The sequence below is a fragment of the Pristis pectinata genome, chromosome 19 (assembly GCF_009764475.1).
Source record: "Pristis pectinata isolate sPriPec2 chromosome 19, sPriPec2.1.pri, whole genome shotgun sequence".
Taxonomy (NCBI): Eukaryota; Metazoa; Chordata; class Chondrichthyes; order Rhinopristiformes; family Pristidae; genus Pristis; species Pristis pectinata.
The window spans coordinates 34,767,073-34,788,532 of record NC_067423.1 but is presented as its reverse complement, the minus strand read 5'-3'; the positions used below and the strand labels follow the sequence as shown (position 1 = coordinate 34,788,532).

General features: G+C 40.3%; 1 protein-coding gene across 1 annotated transcript in view; it reads right to left on the bottom strand.

Annotated features, from left to right (window-relative positions):
- The window catches only part of ptpro (protein tyrosine phosphatase receptor type O), an 85,293-nt gene extending 66,589 nt beyond the window's left edge, over positions 1-18,704 (bottom strand). Inside the window, 3 exon segments of the mRNA XM_052034166.1 lie at positions 3,096-3,257; positions 10,272-10,551; positions 18,591-18,704. Of these exon segments, the coding sequence (XP_051890126.1) occupies positions 3,096-3,257; positions 10,272-10,551; positions 18,591-18,704 (556 nt within the window).
- Between the last annotated feature and the right edge of the window lie 2,756 nt (positions 18,705-21,460).

The following is a 21,460-nucleotide window of genomic DNA, read 5'->3' as shown; positions in this document are numbered from 1 at the left end:
AACTGCGAAACCTGTGAATTCCCTCCTGTGAATCTCGGACTCTTCCCCACACGCAGCTTTTGAGTGACCCACAACTTTGATTTAATGCCATAAACGTAGTTTCTAGGTCCTTGTATTCCATAACACACCTTCAATACAGCTAACAAATATAGTGTATGCAATGTGGGCTTATTTCCGAAAAACTCCTTTCTCAAAGCAAGAAAATACACTGCTTCTTAAAAATAATTTCACACTTGTGTTCTGAATTGATTGACTGAATTCTGAATTGACCCTAGCACTGGACCAATGAGATTTCACATTCATACTAAATTTGTACTGACTAAAACTAGTGCAAAACACAAATTGTCCAAGTGTATTTCACCAGGGAGTCAGGCCCCATCTCTGGTTACAGGCGATATCTACACTATAAGTTAAACTGTTACTGCTAAATAAATCTACATCAGATCCCCAGTCTAAATGGACACTGAATCTTTTGTAGGACTATTGAGTGTGTCAAAAGGCAAATTCCAGGATGTCTAACACTATGGATAGGAAAAGACTGACTGCTTCAACTCTCTCGATGCACAGAGGCTTGCAACAAGATCCCTCTCCAAGTCCCTACCACTCTTGAAGAGTCACTTGCCCCAGTCCCTGAGCTCTGAAAAATACAACAGCCACAAAGTGGTGAGAGATGACGAAGAGACAGTGGGTGGTGGGCTACGTGGTTTTCAGGGTAGCACTGATTGTGGAGTTGGTGAAAATTTGGAAAAATCCATTCCAAACCCATCAGGTGAACCATGACAAACTAATGACATGGCTTAACTGTTACATTACTTATCATTTATACAATGTGATCACACATTTTTGGTCAACATAACTTGGGATTGTATTTGGGATCCATTGTGTAGTGGTTGCTTTTTGAGCACAGAATGATTGAATGATTGCATCTATGAGGTTGCTATTGGCTTCTTCCTGTGGTCTTTATTGCCAATTTTCTTGTAAAGGTATGTTGCTGTGTTGTGTGATTGGACTATCAACTGCAGTGGGTCAACATTTAGGTAGAGTATTTTTGGACCTCTAGCTGCATAACTAGGACAAAAGATTATAGTAAAACTCCAATAATCCTCTGTCTGACGTTTCGGAAATCCCAATGGTTCAGCATCTAACTCATCAGGCAATGTTTGCCTACCCCTTCCCACTCATCGAGGCTTTGGTTCCCGTGCCACCTTCCCAGTCACCAGGGTCCCAGTTCCCACATTCCCTTTCCTCTCACTGGGACCCCAGTTCCCACACTTTAAACTTACCTGATTAACTGGAAAATCTATAATACTGCCTAATAACATTTAATAGTCTGGAAAATCTGCAAGTGCAGTACCATCAAAATCCCAAATGTGCTGGATTGAGTTTTACTGTATTTCCAGAACTTCAGTGAATCACAAACATTCTTCACACTGTCAGCAACATTCATCTATCAACAGGGCAGCCAGTACAGGCAGGGGTCTCAGAATGACACTTTATTGGGAGTCAAGTGTGCTTCTTAGAGGTGGGGCTGGTGGGGTACAACGGCATGAAACACAGGATGAGAAAAAACCTCTATGATGCAATTCATGACAGAGAAAGAATGCTCAGTCTTATGGTAAACTCCAAACATTATACACAAATTCCAGACATGAAAATATTTTTTCAAAATACATTGATAACTAAATGGAATTATTTACGAGGAATCAAGGCCCAAAACATTACCCACAGTAAGGGAATGTCTTCACAGAGACAGAGGCAGAGGTATACAGCACAGAAATAGGCCCTTTGACCCACCACACCCATGGCAACCTTTTTCTTTATCTACATTAATCCCATTTGCCCACATTAGGACCATATCCTTCTCTGCCTTGCCTATTCAAGTGTCTGTCTAAATGCCAGTCAAACATAGTAAGTGTATTTAATTCCACCACCTCCTTTGGCAGCGCTTTCCAGAGATATCAACCATTGTGTGTAAAAACAAAACTTTCCCCTTAAATCCCCTTTAAAACCCCTTCATCTCAACCTTCAACCCATGGCCTCTTGTTTTTGATACCCCTACCGTGTGAAAAAGATTTTGACCACCAACCCAATCAATGCCTTTCTTCATTTTATATACTTCTGACAGGTCATCTCTCAGTCTCCTTCGCTCCAGGGAAAACAAACCCATCCTATCCAATCTCTCCACATAGCTAAGTCCTCCAATCCAGGCAACATCCAGGTGACTCTCCTCTACACTCTCTCCAGTGCAATCACATTCCTACGAGTGAGTATGAACTAGTGAAAAGGGAACAGCTTCGGAGAGAAACATTGAAGAGGATTAGGATGTTTACAAGCACGTTCCGTCATTTAGTTAGATCACAGCTCTTCTGCATCTTAATTCCATCTACACAACTTGGTTCTGTTAGCCCTAATAAGATTAACCTATTCATATTTTCAACTGCAAACCCAAGGCTGAGGAATTGGGAAGAAAAGGGGCAAGGTAGGAATTCTGGTGCAAGGAATTCTTCTAAACAATGAGAAAGTTCAGAGATTTTCTGAGTACCTGGGGCTTATTATTCATATTGGAAATGTGAGGTAAGTGGAAAGAGGTTTCAGCGATTGACAGCCAAAAACAAAACAAATTGTTGGAAGATCTCATTGGGCAAGACATCATCTGCAGTCTCTTGTGCTGTTCCAGATGATAGCATCTGCAGTCTCTTGTGTCTCAATTAGCAATTGACTGGTTGGTTTAGGACAACATTGGCTGTGCCGATAGGGAGTGGATATCTGAAGAGTCATGGAAAAGTCCAGTTCCATAGACTTTTACAACACAAAAGACCATTTATCCTGTCGCAACTGTTACGTCTCCTTGAAAGGACTGAACTGTGCTGTTATTTGCCCAACTCCCTGGTTCGTTCTCACAACTTCCAAATGTGTTCTCTCACAAACAGTTTTCCAACTCGCTCATTAGCCAGACTCATTTCTGTAGACACACACACATAATCTTTTTATTACTCTTTGAGATGAAATCTGCAACTACCTCAGAAAAATACTTTTATCCATTGCAAGGGCATTGCTGGAAGTTGGACAGCATCCACTTAATCACTGTTTCTTACCTTTATGGAGGGATGATCGGTAATGGCTGCCTTCGAAGTAGCTTAATTTTAACCTTGAGAAAAAGTTGGTGGCCTGCTTTGGATATTGAATATCAAATAGGACTCCAGTTTCTGGGGACTGCTTGTAGTCATATATTGCCACACTGTTGACAGGAAGAGGTTCTAGCAAACAGAGGAAGTGCCAGTTACAGTTAAAATGCTTTAGTGCTAACATGGATAAAGAGAGGTATCTTTTATGGATAATAAGTGCATCAAGAACAAAGCTCTTATATTCTTGTTTTCTAGAGAGAATCCAGAAAAACATGTGGTTACTAGGGATAGGAAATGACAGAAATATATATCCAGAAGTTTGTAAAGATATTGCTACAGCAGGAAATTGTCTGAAAACAGTACTCTCATTTATGCACAAATTTTAAAACAATACACTATTCACACTCTTTAGGAAAGCAAATGAATGAACTTCTGTTTCTCCAGCACCTCCTATGTCAAGTGGATACTGCAGAGCATCTCACAGTCACAGAATTATTCTTGATGTGTAGTCACTATTATTCTGCAGGTAAGTTTGAACATAAGGTCCCACAAACAGCATTGAAATATTGACTAGGGAAACTGTCTTAATGATGTTGGTTGAGAGAGAAATATTGAGTCACTGTAAAGAGCAACATGTGCAAAGAGTCACATTCAGAGGGATCAGTGGAAAGACACTGTACATTGGTGCAAATTATATTCTGGATGAGTTGCAATACTAAGAATAGATCAGAAAACATAACTTTGGAGTTTGAATTCTTTGAAGAATAGTACAAAAGAACATTTTATTGGAAGTTTGATCTCAAATGTGGGCTGCTTAGAGGCTGAGACAGAATTATAAACAGGGAATTTGGTATATTATCATCACACGTACCAAAATAGAGTGAAAACCGAATTTGAAAAATAAATTTATTGTGAAATAATGTGAATTGCTGTTGATAGATCTATGATAGTGTGAGGATTACCTTAGTGCAAAAACTAAGTATAGGTTGATCCAATTCAGGAAATGCCATGAATGAAACTATAATTGTCTTTCTTAATTAAAGAAGTGCAGCATTTTAAACATTGGTGTCTTTCTTGACAACCGAATAATTTTATAGCCATTTAGAAATTGTCCCAATTCATGCTTTTGTCAGTCTTAGTAATAATATTTTTGAGTCAATTAGAAGTGGGAGGGCATAGAGGGGCATAGATAGGGTCGATGCACGCACAATCTTTTTCCCAGGTTGGGGAATCAAGGACTAGAAGGCATAGGTTTAAGGTGAGAGAGATGAGATTTAATAGGAACCTGAGGGGCAACTTTTTCACCCAGAGGGTGGTCAGTGTATGGAATGAGCTGCTAGAGGAATTGGTTGAGGCAAGTACATTAACAACATTTATAAAGCACTTGGACAGATACACGGATAGGAAAGATTTAGAGAAAATGGGACTTGCTTAGATGGGAATCTTGGTTGGCAAGGACCAGTTGGGCCAAAGGGCCTGTTTCTGTGTTGTATGACTATGACACTATACAACCTATTATTTGCGTGCCATCCAGACAGATCCTTGAATACACATACATCAAGGTAGTAAAAAGGAAAGCAGAATAAAGTGTTACAGTTACAGAGAAAATGCAGTGCAGATAGACAAATAAAGTGCAAGGGCTACAACGAGGTAGATTGGGAGATCCAGAGTTCAACTTTTAGAATAATAAAGTGGCTAAAGTATTAAACAAATATTTTGTGTCCCCCTTCATAACGCATGCATAATTCATCTGACCTTGTGCAGATGACCTAATGTGACCGAGGAATATGAATTATTAGAAGAAAAAAAATTTAACTTTTAAATCTAAAACCTAACAATCCCGAGTTTGACAGCCTGAATCCTGCCGATAATATAGAAGTGGTCAGAGAAACCTATGACTGGCAAGAAATTCTAGTGCACTCACATGGGTAGGCTAGATGGTTGTAGAGGCAGAATACTAAAGACTACCAGTCACAGGCTCACCATGGTGGGTTTCATGAATTGATAGAGCACTGGAAGTTGACTAAAGACCACCAGTCAGTCTCACCATGATAGGTTTCACAATGATTGATAGGGTATTGGAAGTTGAAAATGGCCAGTCCCGGATCAAGACTTGTTCCGGTGGTTCAGTGCAGCAGAAAGGGCCAATGGCTATAGGCCAAGGATTGGCATCTGGGATTGGGCTGGCAAACAGGATGTGGGTTGGGGAGTGGCTGAGAGGGGAAGGGCGATCGAGTGGGTGCTGCGAGAAGGATCAGGCCTGAGGAATCACTGAGTCAAGGAACTAACCCAACTGGGTAGTTGGGGCAGGGGAAGGTCAGGGAGGAGATGAATGGTGGGATTGGGGAATAGAGTCGGGGTGGCATGAGTGGTACGTGGTAGAGGTCCTGAAGAAGCAAAGCATCAGACTTACTTCCCAATTCCTAATCCAATGCTGCTTTAGTTCTATAACCAGGATGGTTATTCCCAATACAACTTGGTCTAATTTGCCCCATGTAGCATCATAAGGAGCACCGCACAGACATTGGTATCATCCCAGACATGGAAATAATGTCAGATGAGCCAGGGTCAATCACTGCAGGAAGTGAGATGTTAGATTTCTGAAATGCCACCAAATTACCTGGAAATGGTCATTCTCACCTTTCACTCTGGGTGAGGTCAGCTGCACAAGATGAAAAAGAAAGCAGCATTACCTCATTGGGTTTCTAGACACCAAACCGCTTGCCCTGTGAGTCACAACAGCAATTTTCAAATACACTGCACACAACTCGGGGTTATTCCACCACTCTCCACCCACCAGCTACCAAGTCAGAGAGTTCATTTCCCAACAATTCCCATTGTTTATTTCAGGCAGAGACATTCAACAGAAGCTCTGGATTAAGAACATAAGAAACAGGAGCAGGAGTCGGCCATCTGGCCTGTCGAGCCTGCTCCACCATTCAATAAGATCATGGCTGTTCTGGCCGTCGACTCAGCTCCACCTGCCTTTTCCCCCCATAACCCTTAATTCCCCTACTATGCAAAAATCTATCTATCTCTGTCTTAAATATATTTAATGAGGTAGCCTCCACTGCTTCCCTGGGCAAAGAATTCCAGAGATTCACTCCTCTCTGGGAAAAGCAGTTTCTCCTCATCTCTATCCTAAATCTGCTCCCCCGAATCTTGAGGCTATGTCCCCTAGTTCACCTACCAGTGGAAACAACTTTTCTGTCTCTTATCTTCTCTATCCCTTTCATAATTTTAGATGTTTCTATAAGATCCCGTCATTTTTCTGAAATCCAGCAAGTATAGTCCCAGGCGACTCAATCTCACCTCATAGACTAAGCCCCTCATCTCTTCAATCAGCCTGGTGAACCTCCTCTGCACCACCTCCAAAGCCAGTGCATCTTTCCTCAAGTAAGGAGACAAGACTGCATGCAGGTGCAGCCTCACCAGTACCCTGTATAGTTGCAGCATAACCTCCCTGCTCTTAAATTCAATCCCTCCAGCAATGAAGGCCAACATTCCATTTGCCTTTTTGATAACCTGTTGCACCTGCAAACCAACCTTTTGCGATTCATGCACAAGCACTCCCAAGTCCCTCTGCACAACAGCATGCTGCAAACTTTCACCATTTAAATAATAATCTGATCTTCTATTTTCCCATCCAAAGTGGATGATCTCGCATTTACCAACATTGTACTCCATCTGCCAGACCCTTGCCCACTCACTTAACCTATCTCTCTCGCCGCATCCTCTGCACAATTTGCTTTTCCACTTAATTTAGTGTCATCAGAAAATTTAGATATGCTACACTCTGTCCCCTCTTTCAAATCGTTAATGTATATCGTGAGCAGTTGTGGGCCCAGCACCGACCCCTGCGGCACTCCACTCACCACTGACTGCCAACCAGAGAAACACCCATTTATCCCAAATCTCTGCCTTCTGTTGGTGAACCAATCCTCTATCCATGCTAATACATTACTGCCAAATCCGTAAGATAAGGATACATGGAGAAGTCTTTTATGTGGCACCTTATTGAATGCCTTCTGGAAATCCAAGTATACAACATCCACCTGTTCCCCTCTATCCACTGTGCTCATTACATCCTCAAAGAATTCCAGTAAGTTTGTTAAACAGGACCTGGCCTTCCATGCTGCATCTGCCTGATGCAACCACTTCTATCAGGATGTCTCGCTATTTCTTCCTTTATGATAGCTTCAAGCATTTTCTCGACAGTAGACGTTAAGCTAACCAGCCTATAGTTACCTGCCTTTTGCCAACATCCTTTTTCAAACCATGGCGTGACATTCACTTTCTTCCAGTCTGCTGGGACCTGCCCACAGTCCAGAGAATTTTGGTAAATTATCAGAAATGGTTCTTCTATAACTTCTGCCATTTCTTTCAGTATCCTGGGATGCACTCCATCAGGACCAGGGGACTTGTCTACCTTTAGGCCCACTAGTTTGCTCAGCACTACCTCTTTAGTGACAGTGATTGTATTTAGGTCCTCACCTCCCATAGCATCCATAACATCTGTAGCCAGTCCATCAAACCCACCCCCACCCCTTTCCTCACATTAACAGTGCCTTGTATCTGTCAACTGGAGAAATCAGTGATGAGCCCACTTCTGCCATATGTGTGGGCACATACATAAAAAGCTGCTCTCCCGGAGATCACCTGAAGCTGGTTCTTTTCTGTACAACATAAGCCAAGCATGCTGTTAGATTAAATACTGGATATATTAAATTAAAACCTCAATGTGTTGGTACTTTCAGCTGGAGATGCTTCAATCAATAAATCAGGTCCGGTAGCTCAAAGATGCAGATACTATTCTGAGAGCTGCTAAAAAATGACACTTCCAACTCTGAGAAGCATATGTTAGTTTGAATGTTATATTCCTTTCTTAATGCCCTACCTAAAATCACATGTTTGTGGAAATTGCAGATTCTTCAGTATTAGGCATCTACTCTAATGTTTTAGTCTGTTAGTGCAGAGTTCCAGCCCAATCACACCCGTACACTGATTCTCTCGCTTGTACACTAAATCTCATTGTTCCAATGCCTGATCTGGAAAGGAGAGAAAAGGATGGTGGAGAGATGGGGTGGGGGGGGAGGGTGGGCGGAAAGAGCGCATGTAGAGGGATTGCCGTGAATGGGCCCAAGTCAGGGATGAGTGACCATCAAATAGTGAGGAACGGGGTGGGTTTGACGGACTGGCTGCAGAGGTTTCAGGGAGTGAGCTTGTGGCAGTGGGCTGGTGGGACCTACTACCGGGGCTGATTTGAGCCAAGTTTTGGGACTGTACCTCACCCAGCCTATGTGCAAGAGGGGGCACAGCAGCCCACACTCTCTAACCCAAGCCACCAGTGCCAGCCTTTCCTGAAGAAAGATGGCAAAATGTTAAAGAACAGCAGTCACAAAACAAGCTGGTGTAAAACATAGTTTAAGCTAGAAGTCCCTTCCAGGAACAAACCTGCCTACTGACTTTCACAAATTATACGTATTATTAAAAAGTGAATATTTCTTTGCAATTTTTTTTTGAAGTGCTTCTTACAATGTAGGCAAATCTTTCTCCATTTAGGCCTGAAAGGCGCTGTGGCAAAGACCAAAAGCAAGGGACTGAAACTGGATTAGAGGAACTTCAGTCTGATTAAAAGCCTTATCTATTTGCACAACTACTTCCTTTCTTAAAAATTCCAGCCCTGTTTCAAGGGGACAACCTTCATTAGACTTTTACTACCCATACACTGCAGGTTGGTAACCTGGTCCTTTATCAACACTGTTCTTCAGACAGCTACTAAGGAGATGCATTGGAGCAGATGATCGAACCTCGTCTTCCTTCCCTTATCTTTTCTAATTTTCTATGAAGAAGCTCTTAAAATGATATGATCATAATCATCTTGGGAAACTTTTTACTGGTTGAGTAAAATACAAAGTCAGGAACTTTTCCCTCTTCTCCAGACACTTCACAGACTTTAATGCTTGCCACTATAGATTTTGACTCTGAAACAACTGCTTACACAAGCAATTCCATTCAAAGTAATTGCTGACATTTTATTTAGTTTTCTTCAAAGACATTTGTCTTTACATTTAATAGCAAACCATTAATTACTTAATGAACTCCTGACAACCATTGGTAAACTCACCTGGTACTCAACTGTACTGTTTTGACAGAAGTATTAGCTGTTATTTTAACCATGACACTGGTAATGCAAGGAATCCCAAATGACTGTATAAAATGTGTCCTTTCCCACCTCCTGCTCTTATGGCAGAAAATGGTCCTGTGATTCTACAAGTGGAATTATTGACAGTAACAAAGAAAGCTTGAGACGATTAGATTACAGCAGGTGAATGAACAGGGCTTGCAACTGGGAATTGTGAAATCACTCCTCAACTATTCCAAGGAGCTGCCAAACAAAAAGCAGCAGCCACTTTTATAAGCCCCAACTAAATACTGATTAAGTCTTTTATGCCTGACCCATGGAATAGTTAATCAAATACCAAATCACATGATCAGAAACACTGACAGTATGTGTTTATGGAATGAAGCCAAGTTCCCAAATGTAATAACATTTATCAATAAATTTAACCAACATTTTACCTACAAAATACCAGTTGACAAGCCATCAACTCATAAATGAGTTCAATTTTTGATGTCCTTGGTCAAGATTTCAAATGAACGAGATACTGTCAACTTTAAATGTTCCTTTTAAGTTTAACATGCATTACAAAGTAAAATGTCATTTAAGATTAGTAAGCAAACCAAAATATGACGAAACAAACAAATACTGCCCACTACCTTGCCTCTAAATACCACCTCTCAATACACCTAAGAAATGTTCATTTAATGTAAGACTTAACTGCATAGACAAGACTACTATGTAATAAAACAGTACATTACCCCCCATGAACATCACTCAGGAATTCTGCAAGACAATTAATTTTTTTCTTTAAAATTAGAGCTTAGCTAAAAACTTGCCAAATGCACAAATCCATGATGCCACAAATCACAGGTTACAGAATGTTCTCTGATCTGGGGATCCAGGCGTGTTGAGAAATTATGTTTTATCATTTGTCTAGTGTACCACCTGAGCCTCCCAGATATCCCTTATCAAGGCAACAACATCCTATATTTAACTTGAAGAGCAGCATAATAACAACTTACTTGTTAACACAGCAACCAAATGTACTGGCTTAATAGTTGATTTTGAGCTTCCAGTCAGGAGAGTAACCAAGTAGTAGATCCCATGGTACGAAGCATTGAAGACTACAGGAGGAGGGAGGGTGTGGTTGAAGTCCTTGAACTGGAGTTTAAAACTAGTCAGGTTAACAGACTGCGTTACCTTCACATAATACAGAGAGGATCCATTGGTCACATCTGGTGGCTGGAGTGACACTATGATTTTGTTGTCATCACTAACAGTGGCAGAGATGGCAGCAGCACTCTGGATGGAGGAACAGAAAAATATGGAGGGAGTCAAAATAAAACACATGAAAGATAACAGTCTTAATAAAGACATTTTGCCACACAAGCTAATGTACAAATTCATCAATCTACGCAGTTGAAAGAAAATACAAATACAGCACAAATAGGAGTTCCTGGAAAAAGAAAATATTTATTCAAATGGAATTACATTTGAAGCACATACAAGGAGTGGAAACGATCAGAAGATTCACAAGGTACGAGACAGTTAGGTACACATCGAAAGGGTTCAGTGATCGAGAATATCCAGGTCATGAATTCGAGTCTTGTACCAGGGAAGATGGGTATTGCAGTGGAGAAGTTCCAATATTGATTCATTCACTAAAATGTTTGCACTTACTTATCAAAATCATGTACATTTTTCAAGTCAGAAATTGTAGCTTAATTGAGTCTAATATCAACCAAGAGTTTTAAAATCCACGATAAAGTAGCACAGCCTAGAAATGTATAAAATGTAAGAAAGGAAGTAGTTGTGCAAATGGATAAGGCTTTTAATCAGACTGAAGTTCCTCTAATCCAATTTCAGTCCTTTGCCATTGGTTTTTGCCACAGCGCCTTTCAGGCCTAAATGGAGAAAGATTTGCCTACATTGTAAGAAGCACTTCAAAAAATTGCAAAGAAATATTTACTTTTTAGTAATACGTATAATTTGTGAAAGTCAGTAGGCATGTTTGTTCCTGGAGGGGACTTCTAGCTTAAACTACGTTTTACACCAGCTTGTTTTGTGACTGCTGTTCTTCAACGTTTTGCCATCTTTCTTCAGGAAAGGCTGGCACTGGTGGCTTGGGTTAGAGAGTGTGGGCTGCTTTGCCCCCTCTTGCACATAGGCTGGGTGAGGTACAGTCCCAAAATTTGGCTCAAATCAGCCCCGGTAGTAGGTCCCACCAGCCCACTGCCACAAGCTCACTCCCTGAAACCTCTGCAGCCAGTCCGTCAAACCCACCCGTTTCTTTCACTACCATAATAATGATAACGAATTATTTTCAGAGAGAAATGTGATTGCAATGATTTACAGATCCAATCGCTCCACAGCACAGATGAAAGTGGGCAACTCTGGTCACAAATTGCACTGTTTCATGCATCAGATGGGAATGTAATGACAGGAATTCCGCATGCAACAATACTTCAGAAAATTGTCCGGGAAATTAGGTCACATTGTTCTGAGCTGCACTTATGGCAAGTATTCTCAGAACAAGATTTTAATAGGGCAGATCTTGGCCTGGGATTGGAAACTTCATTTTCTCCTCACTTCGTTCAGTGCCCCCACCCTTAGCCCCCCCCCACCCCAAACCATCTACTGCACTAACTCCATCTCCACCACCCACAGACTTCACTTCCCAGTCTGACCCCTAGTCAGTCCCCCATTCAACTTCTAACCCCCTTTCTCCCACCACCTCTGGAACAAGTCCTGGGTCATGGACATTCCTGATGCCAAGAGCAGAACACGAGGAAAGATTGCAATGGAACATGTTCAATACTTCTGTGGAATTGTCCCAAAACAGAAATGGGAATCAACTCAGACATGGACTTTTAACTGATGACTTTATGTTAATCTCTAAGTTATCGTGTTAAATCAAATGGCACCGATGGCAATTCTGAATACATCAGAATCAAGTGGATTCAGGAAATGATCAAACCAGTTAGTCAGATTGCTGGACAATCTTCCTTTGCAATTTAATGCGGAGATTATCTCTCATCATTCATCCTGATGGCATATTGATTTATTGTCCAACATAGTACAAATCCACCTCGGAGTAGAATATTAAGCAGCATGAATTACTAGAACACAGGAATAGCTCAGTCCAAAGGTATGATGTTGGTCGCATCATGGGATGTCAATTAGAGGCGAAGTCAAACCGCAACAAGGTCAACTTAGCAGTTTGATGTCGAATTCTAACAGTCCTTTGATTTTAAATGGCCGAGTACAAGGATGGACACTTGGATAATGTCTGAGGAAGTGGCGTTATGAAGATTAATACCAGACAGCTCATATATTGCACTATAATAACAGATGGCTTGGGGTGAGAGACAGTTGAGGACACGCACTAATTTCTGGTGAGAGTGTGATGAGTTGGATGTTGATTACAGTAGCTGGCATAATGTGGCCGAAACTAACACCATCAACTTCAATGGTAGGAAAATTGTTTTGCAACCTAGTGACTCTTAATGGATGATGCTGCTGTTTTGTTCTCTCTTTCGTGTACTTAAATACAAATAAATCAGTGATAGCTCATCTTCCTTAATCACATTCTAGAAAAGGAAGCTTCATGTTCTACTCGGCAGTAAATCACAAATATAACTAAGTACAATAATCATTACGTGCTCCTGTATTTCCAATTTACATGTTAAAAATGGACCAAAGAAACTAACTACACTTACAGTACAACAATGAAATCATTAATATAAACCACAGTACCTGTAGTAGCATTTCAAATCCCTGAGCTTTCAATAGAAAGAGTCAAATCCTGTTCTATGTACATGATTTATGATTAAACATGACCCACGGTTAACAGTAAACTAGAGAAAAATATTCACTGCACTTGCCACCGGAATTCATTGATCTTATTCATACTGACAAGTAATAAAGTTGCAAATTATCAAGTGTACAATCCACATTAAAAAAAAACTCACTTCAATTAGAGTGAACAAAAGCAAAAAAACCGCAGATGCTGGATTTCATAAATAAAACTAGTTCTGATGAAAGCTCATCAACCCAAAATATCAACTGTTTCTCTCCCCACAGATGTTGCCTAACCTGTATATTTTCCACATTTTCTATTCTTATTGCTCCATTAACGTCTTTTAAATTCTCTTGACGTCCCAAAGTGGTTCATAATCAAGGAATTTATTTTCCAAAACATATTCACTGATGCAACATGTCCAATATGCATACAAAACGAGTTCAGTAAGTAACAAATTAGATAAAAGACCAGTTACTCCATTATGAAAGCATTGGCTAAGGGATGAATGTTGACCAGGACACAAGAAAAAAAATCTCGTTCTTACACAAATAATGCCATGGAGTCTTTTCCACCTATCGGGACAGTTCATTTGCCCTCAATACCTCATTTGAAAGAGACCACCAAGATATTTCAAAGTTTCAACCTACATCTCACAACTAGGTTGTCTTTGGGACAATCTTTGGCATCAGGAGGTGAGGCTACCAATTCTGGTTGGCATTTTGGAGGTTTGATTACATGACGATATTTCATTACATGATTCCTTAGCTTTTATTTAGAATTAATAAATGAGAACTTAAGTCATATGACCCCTCAAGCCTGCTATGTTTTTTAATAAGATCTGTGCCTCGTGCTATCTCCCTATTCCCATAGTGGCAACTAATCCAACAATCACACTCTTGATCCTACTTAATGACCCAGTATCTCCAGCTCCCTGAAAAATAACAAGTATAAGAAGTAGTTACTGCTTATTACTTTAAGGTTGAATCCCTCAGCAGTTGCATGAACTGACCCTTGAGTGTTTGGCACTTTGATCTTCCACCATCCTTGAGATCAAAAACAAAAGCATATAAAGGCACTAGCAGTTGAGCGTTGGGAACTCAAATGCCATTTCACCCTCTTTTGACTTCAATTAAAATGATGGGGATGGTAAATTTACTTTGGAGGGTTAGCAAAACAACGTGGTGATTTCCAAAGATGTTAGACCCAAAATGATTACAATTCCCTCACAGGTGGTGAAGATGTAATGAAAAAAAGGGTCTGGGCGAGGCGGAGGGAGTAAACAAAACTGATAACATTCAAAACACCCAAGTACTCACTTAAAATGGGTATTGCTATTACTGTCTGCACAACTCATGAAAGCACCCGTGCAACCTATCCTACTGAAAGATACTTGCCCACATCAGCTTGTCACAGCTTCCTCCCATTAGTGACAGTGCCATTGTACCACTTCTATTCTCCATTTGATTCTGTGCAAACCAACCAACCTCATATTGATTTCTACACAAGAGTTGACAATCCTATTCTGGGGTAAAACTGCTATCAATGGAGCCACTTAATTAAAAAATCACTTAAAATATTTAAAAAACACTTTAGTTGGTGTCATACAGCATTGCTCATGGCAAATCAAATTAATGTGTTTTAAACACAAACGTAACTTCACATCTGATGAAGTAAAAGTCCAATAATTATTCTACACATACCCTGCAAATGTAATCTGCACAAGGGACTTGTTTCAAACTCGTGTACTGCTGAGAGTTTGCAGAGAAGGCTTGGATTCTGTGCAATACCACAGGAGTTACTGAAAGATTGTGGCCAATACATATAGCCTGGTGAAACAAATAATCAGGTGAACAAAAATCAAGCCAATTGCAACAATTACTTTTCTGGGCAAGGTTTGAATCCCTATTTAAAATGATTCATGGAAATGCCCATTTGGGACGTTCACACACCAACTCCAGAGAGGAACAGTGCAACATTCAACCCTGGAAGAGCCTGGCTTCACACTGTGTTGCATACCCAAAGACTGAGGGACCTGAAGTCTAACCTCAAAATCAGAAAGATGTGTTGGCAGCATCAGTTAAGATGTTCAAAGTGGTTACTGGAGAAATAAAAATATCAAAGACAAAACTTGATTGTGATGTCAAATGTCCACATTGATTGGACTGTTGTGTAAATCATATTTGTCAGTCTTCTGGAAACATTCCTCTCTGAGCCAACAATTAGTGGTTTTTCTGAACAAGGCTAATGAGGGATTGCTTCATGTAAAATGATCCAAACTGGCATGTGCTGGTTTGCTGAGACTTTGTAGCAAGCACGTGTGATTCAGCAGCTGATTTGGTGTTGCTAATTCATTTACACGTAGAGCCAAAATGCAAACGCTGCCAAATTCCTTTTTAATGATTCTCTCCTCTCCCCCATCTGTAACTCAATGATCTGCTAACAAAATTGCATTCTGCAAAATGCTTCTTTCCAAGAGCCTGTGACCAATAGTCAGAATAAATTTGGGAGCAAAAGTCAAGGGAGGCATTTTAAACAGGATCCTCCCGGTATTTGAAAGGCTCTTCAAGTAAATGGATGATTCACTCTTTGTAGTTCAGGAGAGGAACTCACTGCAAGATTGCTGTAGTGTAGATGGGGATCTTATTCTAATGGTCTGTGACCTGAATATAATTTATCACAAAGAGACCCATTCACGTTGTTTATCCCACAGCCTTCGCATGTGTTTGCTTGGACTCCAAGACCATCAAGACATAGTTGACTCATTCACTGAAGCAAAGAAGAGGATGGGCCTTACACTCAATGTACACAAGTCCATGGTCCTCCATCAACCTGTCCGCACTGCCCACAGACAATAAAGTTTCACGGAAAGACCATGGAAAACATGAGCCACCTCTTGAAGGCAGTGGGCCAGCATAGCCTTTAGTCAGTTGAAGCAAAGGGTATTTGAAGATCAGGACCGCGAACCTATCACATGGTCTACCAGACAGCAGAGATTCCTGCCCTCTTATATTATTCCACAAGCCAGACTGCTTATGGCAGGCTTCTCAAGGCAGTGGAAAAGATACCACGAATCTTGTCTCCATAGAATCCCCCCCCCCGCCCCCCCCCCCAAAAGTTCACTGGAAGGATAAGCAAACCAGTGTCAGCATCCTCTCCTAGATTAACATCTCCAATCACACTCAGTTGGCCACGTTGGGCTAGCCACATTGTTCCCGTACCCAACACAAGAGTCGTGAAACGGACACTCTGCTCCCAGGTCTGTCATGGGAAGAGATGAACAGATAAGATCCAAAGATGTCCTCCAAGTTTAGTTGAAGTAGTGCAACACACCCACTGACTCCTGGGAACCTCTGGTACACGACTGCTCAAAGTACAGAAGGAGTATTCAAGATAGTATGGAGATCCTCACATCCATGTATCACGAATACACAGCAGCCACATGTAAACAACAGTAGGAGTGGATTACCTCAAAATATTACTCAGCACCCAGCCAACATCTACCTCATCAGCCATCACAGAACACACACAATTGCAGTGGAAGCAAATCATCCTCGATCTCAAAGAAATGCCTGAGAAGGAGAGGCAGCAGCTCTGAACGCCAATTTGTTCCACATGAGAATCAAATGGAAATGAAAAAAAAGAGGACCATGGTGACTAAATTTTCTGGTAAACCATGACACAAGAAGATAGGTCCAATACTATTGAAAAATTGAGATTCAACATTTTTCCCCATTTCTGGTCCTTTGGAATTTCAATCCATGCGTGCTGAAGGAGTTATTAATCCCTTCCTCACAATGATCAACATGAACTCTGGAAAAGTCTAGTGGGCCATTTTCAACCCTAAAAAGTGCCTTCACTGAGTTGGTCCTGCAATTATACTCTTGCCTACAAGTTCTTCAAGGTCCTTATACATCTCAGGTCAATGCATAAAGCAGGACTATTGCTTTCCTGCCTGCAATACCAGAATGGTTAGGGTGAGGCTCTTCCAAATTTGACAACTCATTTAACACAACCTCATCTCTTGATTATAGTCCAGTTGTGTGTCTTCATCTGAACACTTGTCTACTTTTCAAAGTTTTTGCAAGCACTCATTTGAGAACAATGTCTTCGTAATCATCTTTATTGCTGCACCAGAAAATCATCATCTACCATAATCAATGTGAAAAATATGCTGCCACACCATTTCTGAATTGTTATATGATTACCTTGATAATGCATCTGTAGATATACTTTGTTTCAAATTTCTCTATTTGACCCTGTAATTGCACCAGGATAAGTGAATGATTGAGCTTTGCACCTTTGACACTGGCGTTGTCAGTATTGCTTACCCAGTGCTAAGAAATTATGGAAGTCTGTGAGCAAAGTAAAAGGTCTGCCCATCAGGAACTGATGAAGCTTCTTTACTGAAGACAATTCCCTAATGCTCCTTCCTCAAATCGAGCATTACTTAATGCAAAGGCATTTGATTTCTGAAGCTAAAATAAAAACTGCAGATGATGGAATCTAAAATAGAAAGAGAAAATGCAGGAAATACTCAGCAGGTCAGGCCACATCTGTGGGACGAGTAACAGGGCCAACGTTTCAGGTCAGAGACCATACATCAGAACGGTTTCTCTTGACCATTGGTCCCTCACATTGAGCTGTGGAGTCACAGAGCTGTAGAGCAGAGAAACAGGCCCTTCAGCCCACCACATCCATGCTGATCTTGTTGCCCATCTACACTAACCCTTTTTGCCTGCATTAGGTCTGTATCCTTCCATGCCTTGCCTACTTGGAGTCTGTCTAAATGTTTCTTGAATGTAGTGATTTTATCTGATTCCACCACCTCCTATGGCAGTGAGTTCCAGATATCAACCACTCTCCGTGTAGGGTATTTCCCCTTCAAATTCCCTTTAAAACTCCTTCCTCTCACCTTACACCAACGCCCTCTTATTTTAGATACACTGACCTAGGAAAAAGGATTCTTGAAGTTTACTTTACAGTGCCCCTTATAACTTTATATACCTCCAAGGTCATTCCTCAGCCACCTTTGCATCAGGGAAAGCAAATCCAGCCTATCCAATCTCTTATGTACAAATCCATTCTTGTTTCTTTTGAGTTGCAAACTGTGCCCCAATCCAGGCGATATCCTGGTGACTCTCCTTTGCACTCTCTCCAGCACAATCACATCCTTCCTATAGTGTGGCAACCAGAATTACATACAATATACAATACTCCGAGTATATAATCCATTTCAGCTCCCAATCTACAATTCCAACCATTACATACAAGTTTCGGTGTAGGTCCTGTATCGTAGTGGACTACCAAGCATTCACTTCCCAGATTCTGTCATCTAATGTACTTTGCCCAGGATCACTTTTTGTCTTTCTTCAGTAACTGATGGAATGATGTCAGTACTCTGGCAAGATCTGGCAAAAATCCAGCATAGTACCATATCATGCCTAGAAATAATTCAAGTTCTAGAATAGTTTCAGGTTTGATTACCTTCACAATTGCTTACACTTTTTTCTTTGATTGGTTGTAACTCATTTGCACCTACCTTTAGCTCAAGATATACTACTTTTGTACGAATCCATACTTGTTTCCTTTGAGCTTCAAACTCTGTCCATCTTGTGACCTGAACACTTTTAATATGAAGATTTTTCTCCTTCATTACTTGTGGCTATAAATACATCACCTTGATTGGCTGGTCAATGTTCTGCACCTTATAATTTCTTTTTCAGTGCAACTTGAATGATCTTCAGGATAGGATTTCACTCTGTAATTTTGTTATGAACTGCCAAATATTCTTGCGAGATACATAAGGAGCACCATTCATCAACTGTCAGGTTTAATGTCCCCTAATAATCACCATGCAGTTGAACAGTTTTGTCCATTTATGGCACCACTGCACTGGTGTTCTGTTATCTGTCTTGTCTTCACTTGAACTCCATTAGAATGAAATAAGTTTGATTTCAAAAACATGTAGGTCTGAGGTAAAACATGTCATTGGTATCTCTTAACACATGCAAGGAAGTTTCAACACATTTCCCTCCAATGAAACCTCTCCATCGTGTTCTTGTGATATTGGTTCTTTTAGACAGAGAGCATAACTCAAATCAGATATTATTGAAGAGCCAGAATTCATGCACAGTTCTAACTGTGCCAAGGGTGCATAACATTATGCTGTTAAATCAACCACAATGAGGACAGTGGAAAGAGCAAGCTCCTTAACCAATAAAAGACAGCTTTGCAATTCCAGTTTATAAAATCACACCCACCCAAGCCTACCATTTGTAATAGATTGGTTACCATTATGTCTCCATCTCCTCCTGGAAAGATCACAATTACCAGAAGGGAAATGAGTCAGACTTATTCATTCGTATTAGGCAAGGTATTAGCACTGTTTAAATTAAATCATCTGTTCTCACAACAAAACGTTGATGTGAAAACTGTGAACTCTGTAGTTATTTCTTTTGCTTCGTGCAATTGTAATAAGCACACCCCTTAATGTTGCAAGAATGTTATTATTCAATCCTATAGGATTATCAGAGCGCTGGGTCATTTTGTTTGGATTGGTGGTGCTAGGATTCATAGCCACTGCTTGTTGAACGCTGTAGTTATTATAGCATCTTCATCTCGAACCATGTAATCCCTTTATGGACTAGTCAATATTCACTGCATGCTATTTTCCAATATTAAACCATGACTTCCAAAGAAGCAAGTGGAGTGATTTGAAGACCAGAAAAGACTGACAATAAGCAATCTTAGTAATGCATCAAATGAACAAAGATAAAATGAAACTGCATCGAAAGAAATAACAGCAACACCAACCCACAACTACTTTCCTTTGTACCATATATGTCTACAGCCAATGGATAGGATCTTCCTCCATTTCCTATGGACTTCAATAGGCTTCAGTGCTCCTTTCCAAATGAGGATTCACAATATCTTTTTTTTAAATAAAAGTATGCTCATCATGGCTTATATTACATTTCATTAATTCTTGAGATATGGGCAGCAACAAGACAGCACCACTGCCTTACTTACGTATCAGGAGTCAATCTTCACTGTGAATTGGGCATTACCTGTGGTACAGGCCAGATAGAGTTGGTATGAGTTTTCAAGTCAATTGTACCTGGTCTAGTAACTTTCCTGGCAATTTATTTTCCTAGTGCCAAACTACAATTAAATTTAATTTTACAATTTGCAGGTGGTCTTGAATGGAATCTGGATTACTGGATCCATATTCACACGACTGTACCTACTTCATCTCAGTTCTGCCTGGTTCCATAAATCTATCAGCCACTGCAAAACAAGTGACAGACTCCATCACAGATGTTCCAATAGATATGAAAACGAAATCAAATAATTCTTTGTTGAATATACAGATAAATTAAGATAAATAGACAGAAAGAAAATGAAGTACTTCCCCTCCATTAGAAAAGCAGTTAATTTCCCTTCTCTATTCTTCCATTAATTTTAAATAACTTTGAAAGGGATAGGAATGGTCTTGAAAACAGCAACATCTGCAAATGGTCAGTTGTGTTGAGGTATCCACCAACCTGACATCAGCTTCTGATGGAGGGGGATTTTGTTTTGGGTATTTTAAACTCAGCAGATGCTATTGCAAATGAATAGTTGTGTTCAAAATCAGGGATCATTTAAAAAAAATGTGAAAAATCCTAATTTTCAGCAGCCAATGTTCAATTAAGTGAAGAAATTAGTTCAATGGATGTTCAAAGCAAATTTTTTTAAAAATTATTACAATTGATAGATTTTGATGACTACTCAGATTCAGTTCCTATTCTTAGTTGTCACCATCTGGAAATGTATCTGCTGACCTGACATCGTATTTAATGGGTACTTTATCTACCTGTTCAGTTATGACAACCGTGACCTAGCTAGGTGAAAGCACCATATAAAAAGATTGCAAATGAAACACTGCAATCCCCATTGTGCGATTGATAAACATACTTTAATATTTTATAGTGTGTATTTTGTATGTGTGCAGCAAAATGCAATTTGTCTCAATTAGGTTTGATAACAATGCTTGCAATGGTGTAAAACATCTGTGGAACCTCATCTGTACGAGTCTGAGTAAATGCACTAAATGGTATGTCAATAGCATGAATTGCTACAAGTTTGTACCAGTAAGAACCTGGCAAGTTTAAGATTTTTAAAACAAAATTCTGGTAACTAGAGCGTTAGCCATGGCTCTTTTAGCAGCACTTTCATCTCAAGTTAGAAAATTGTTGACTCAAATCTTATTCCAAAGCCTTACCACAAAACATCTAGACTGACGCTCCAGTGAACAGGAAATGCTGTACTGTAAGATGGAACAAACCAAAATCGCCTCTCAGGTGGACAGAAAATATAATCCATTCTGCAGTATGGATGTTCCGTTTCCTTGTTAAGCAAATGAAATAT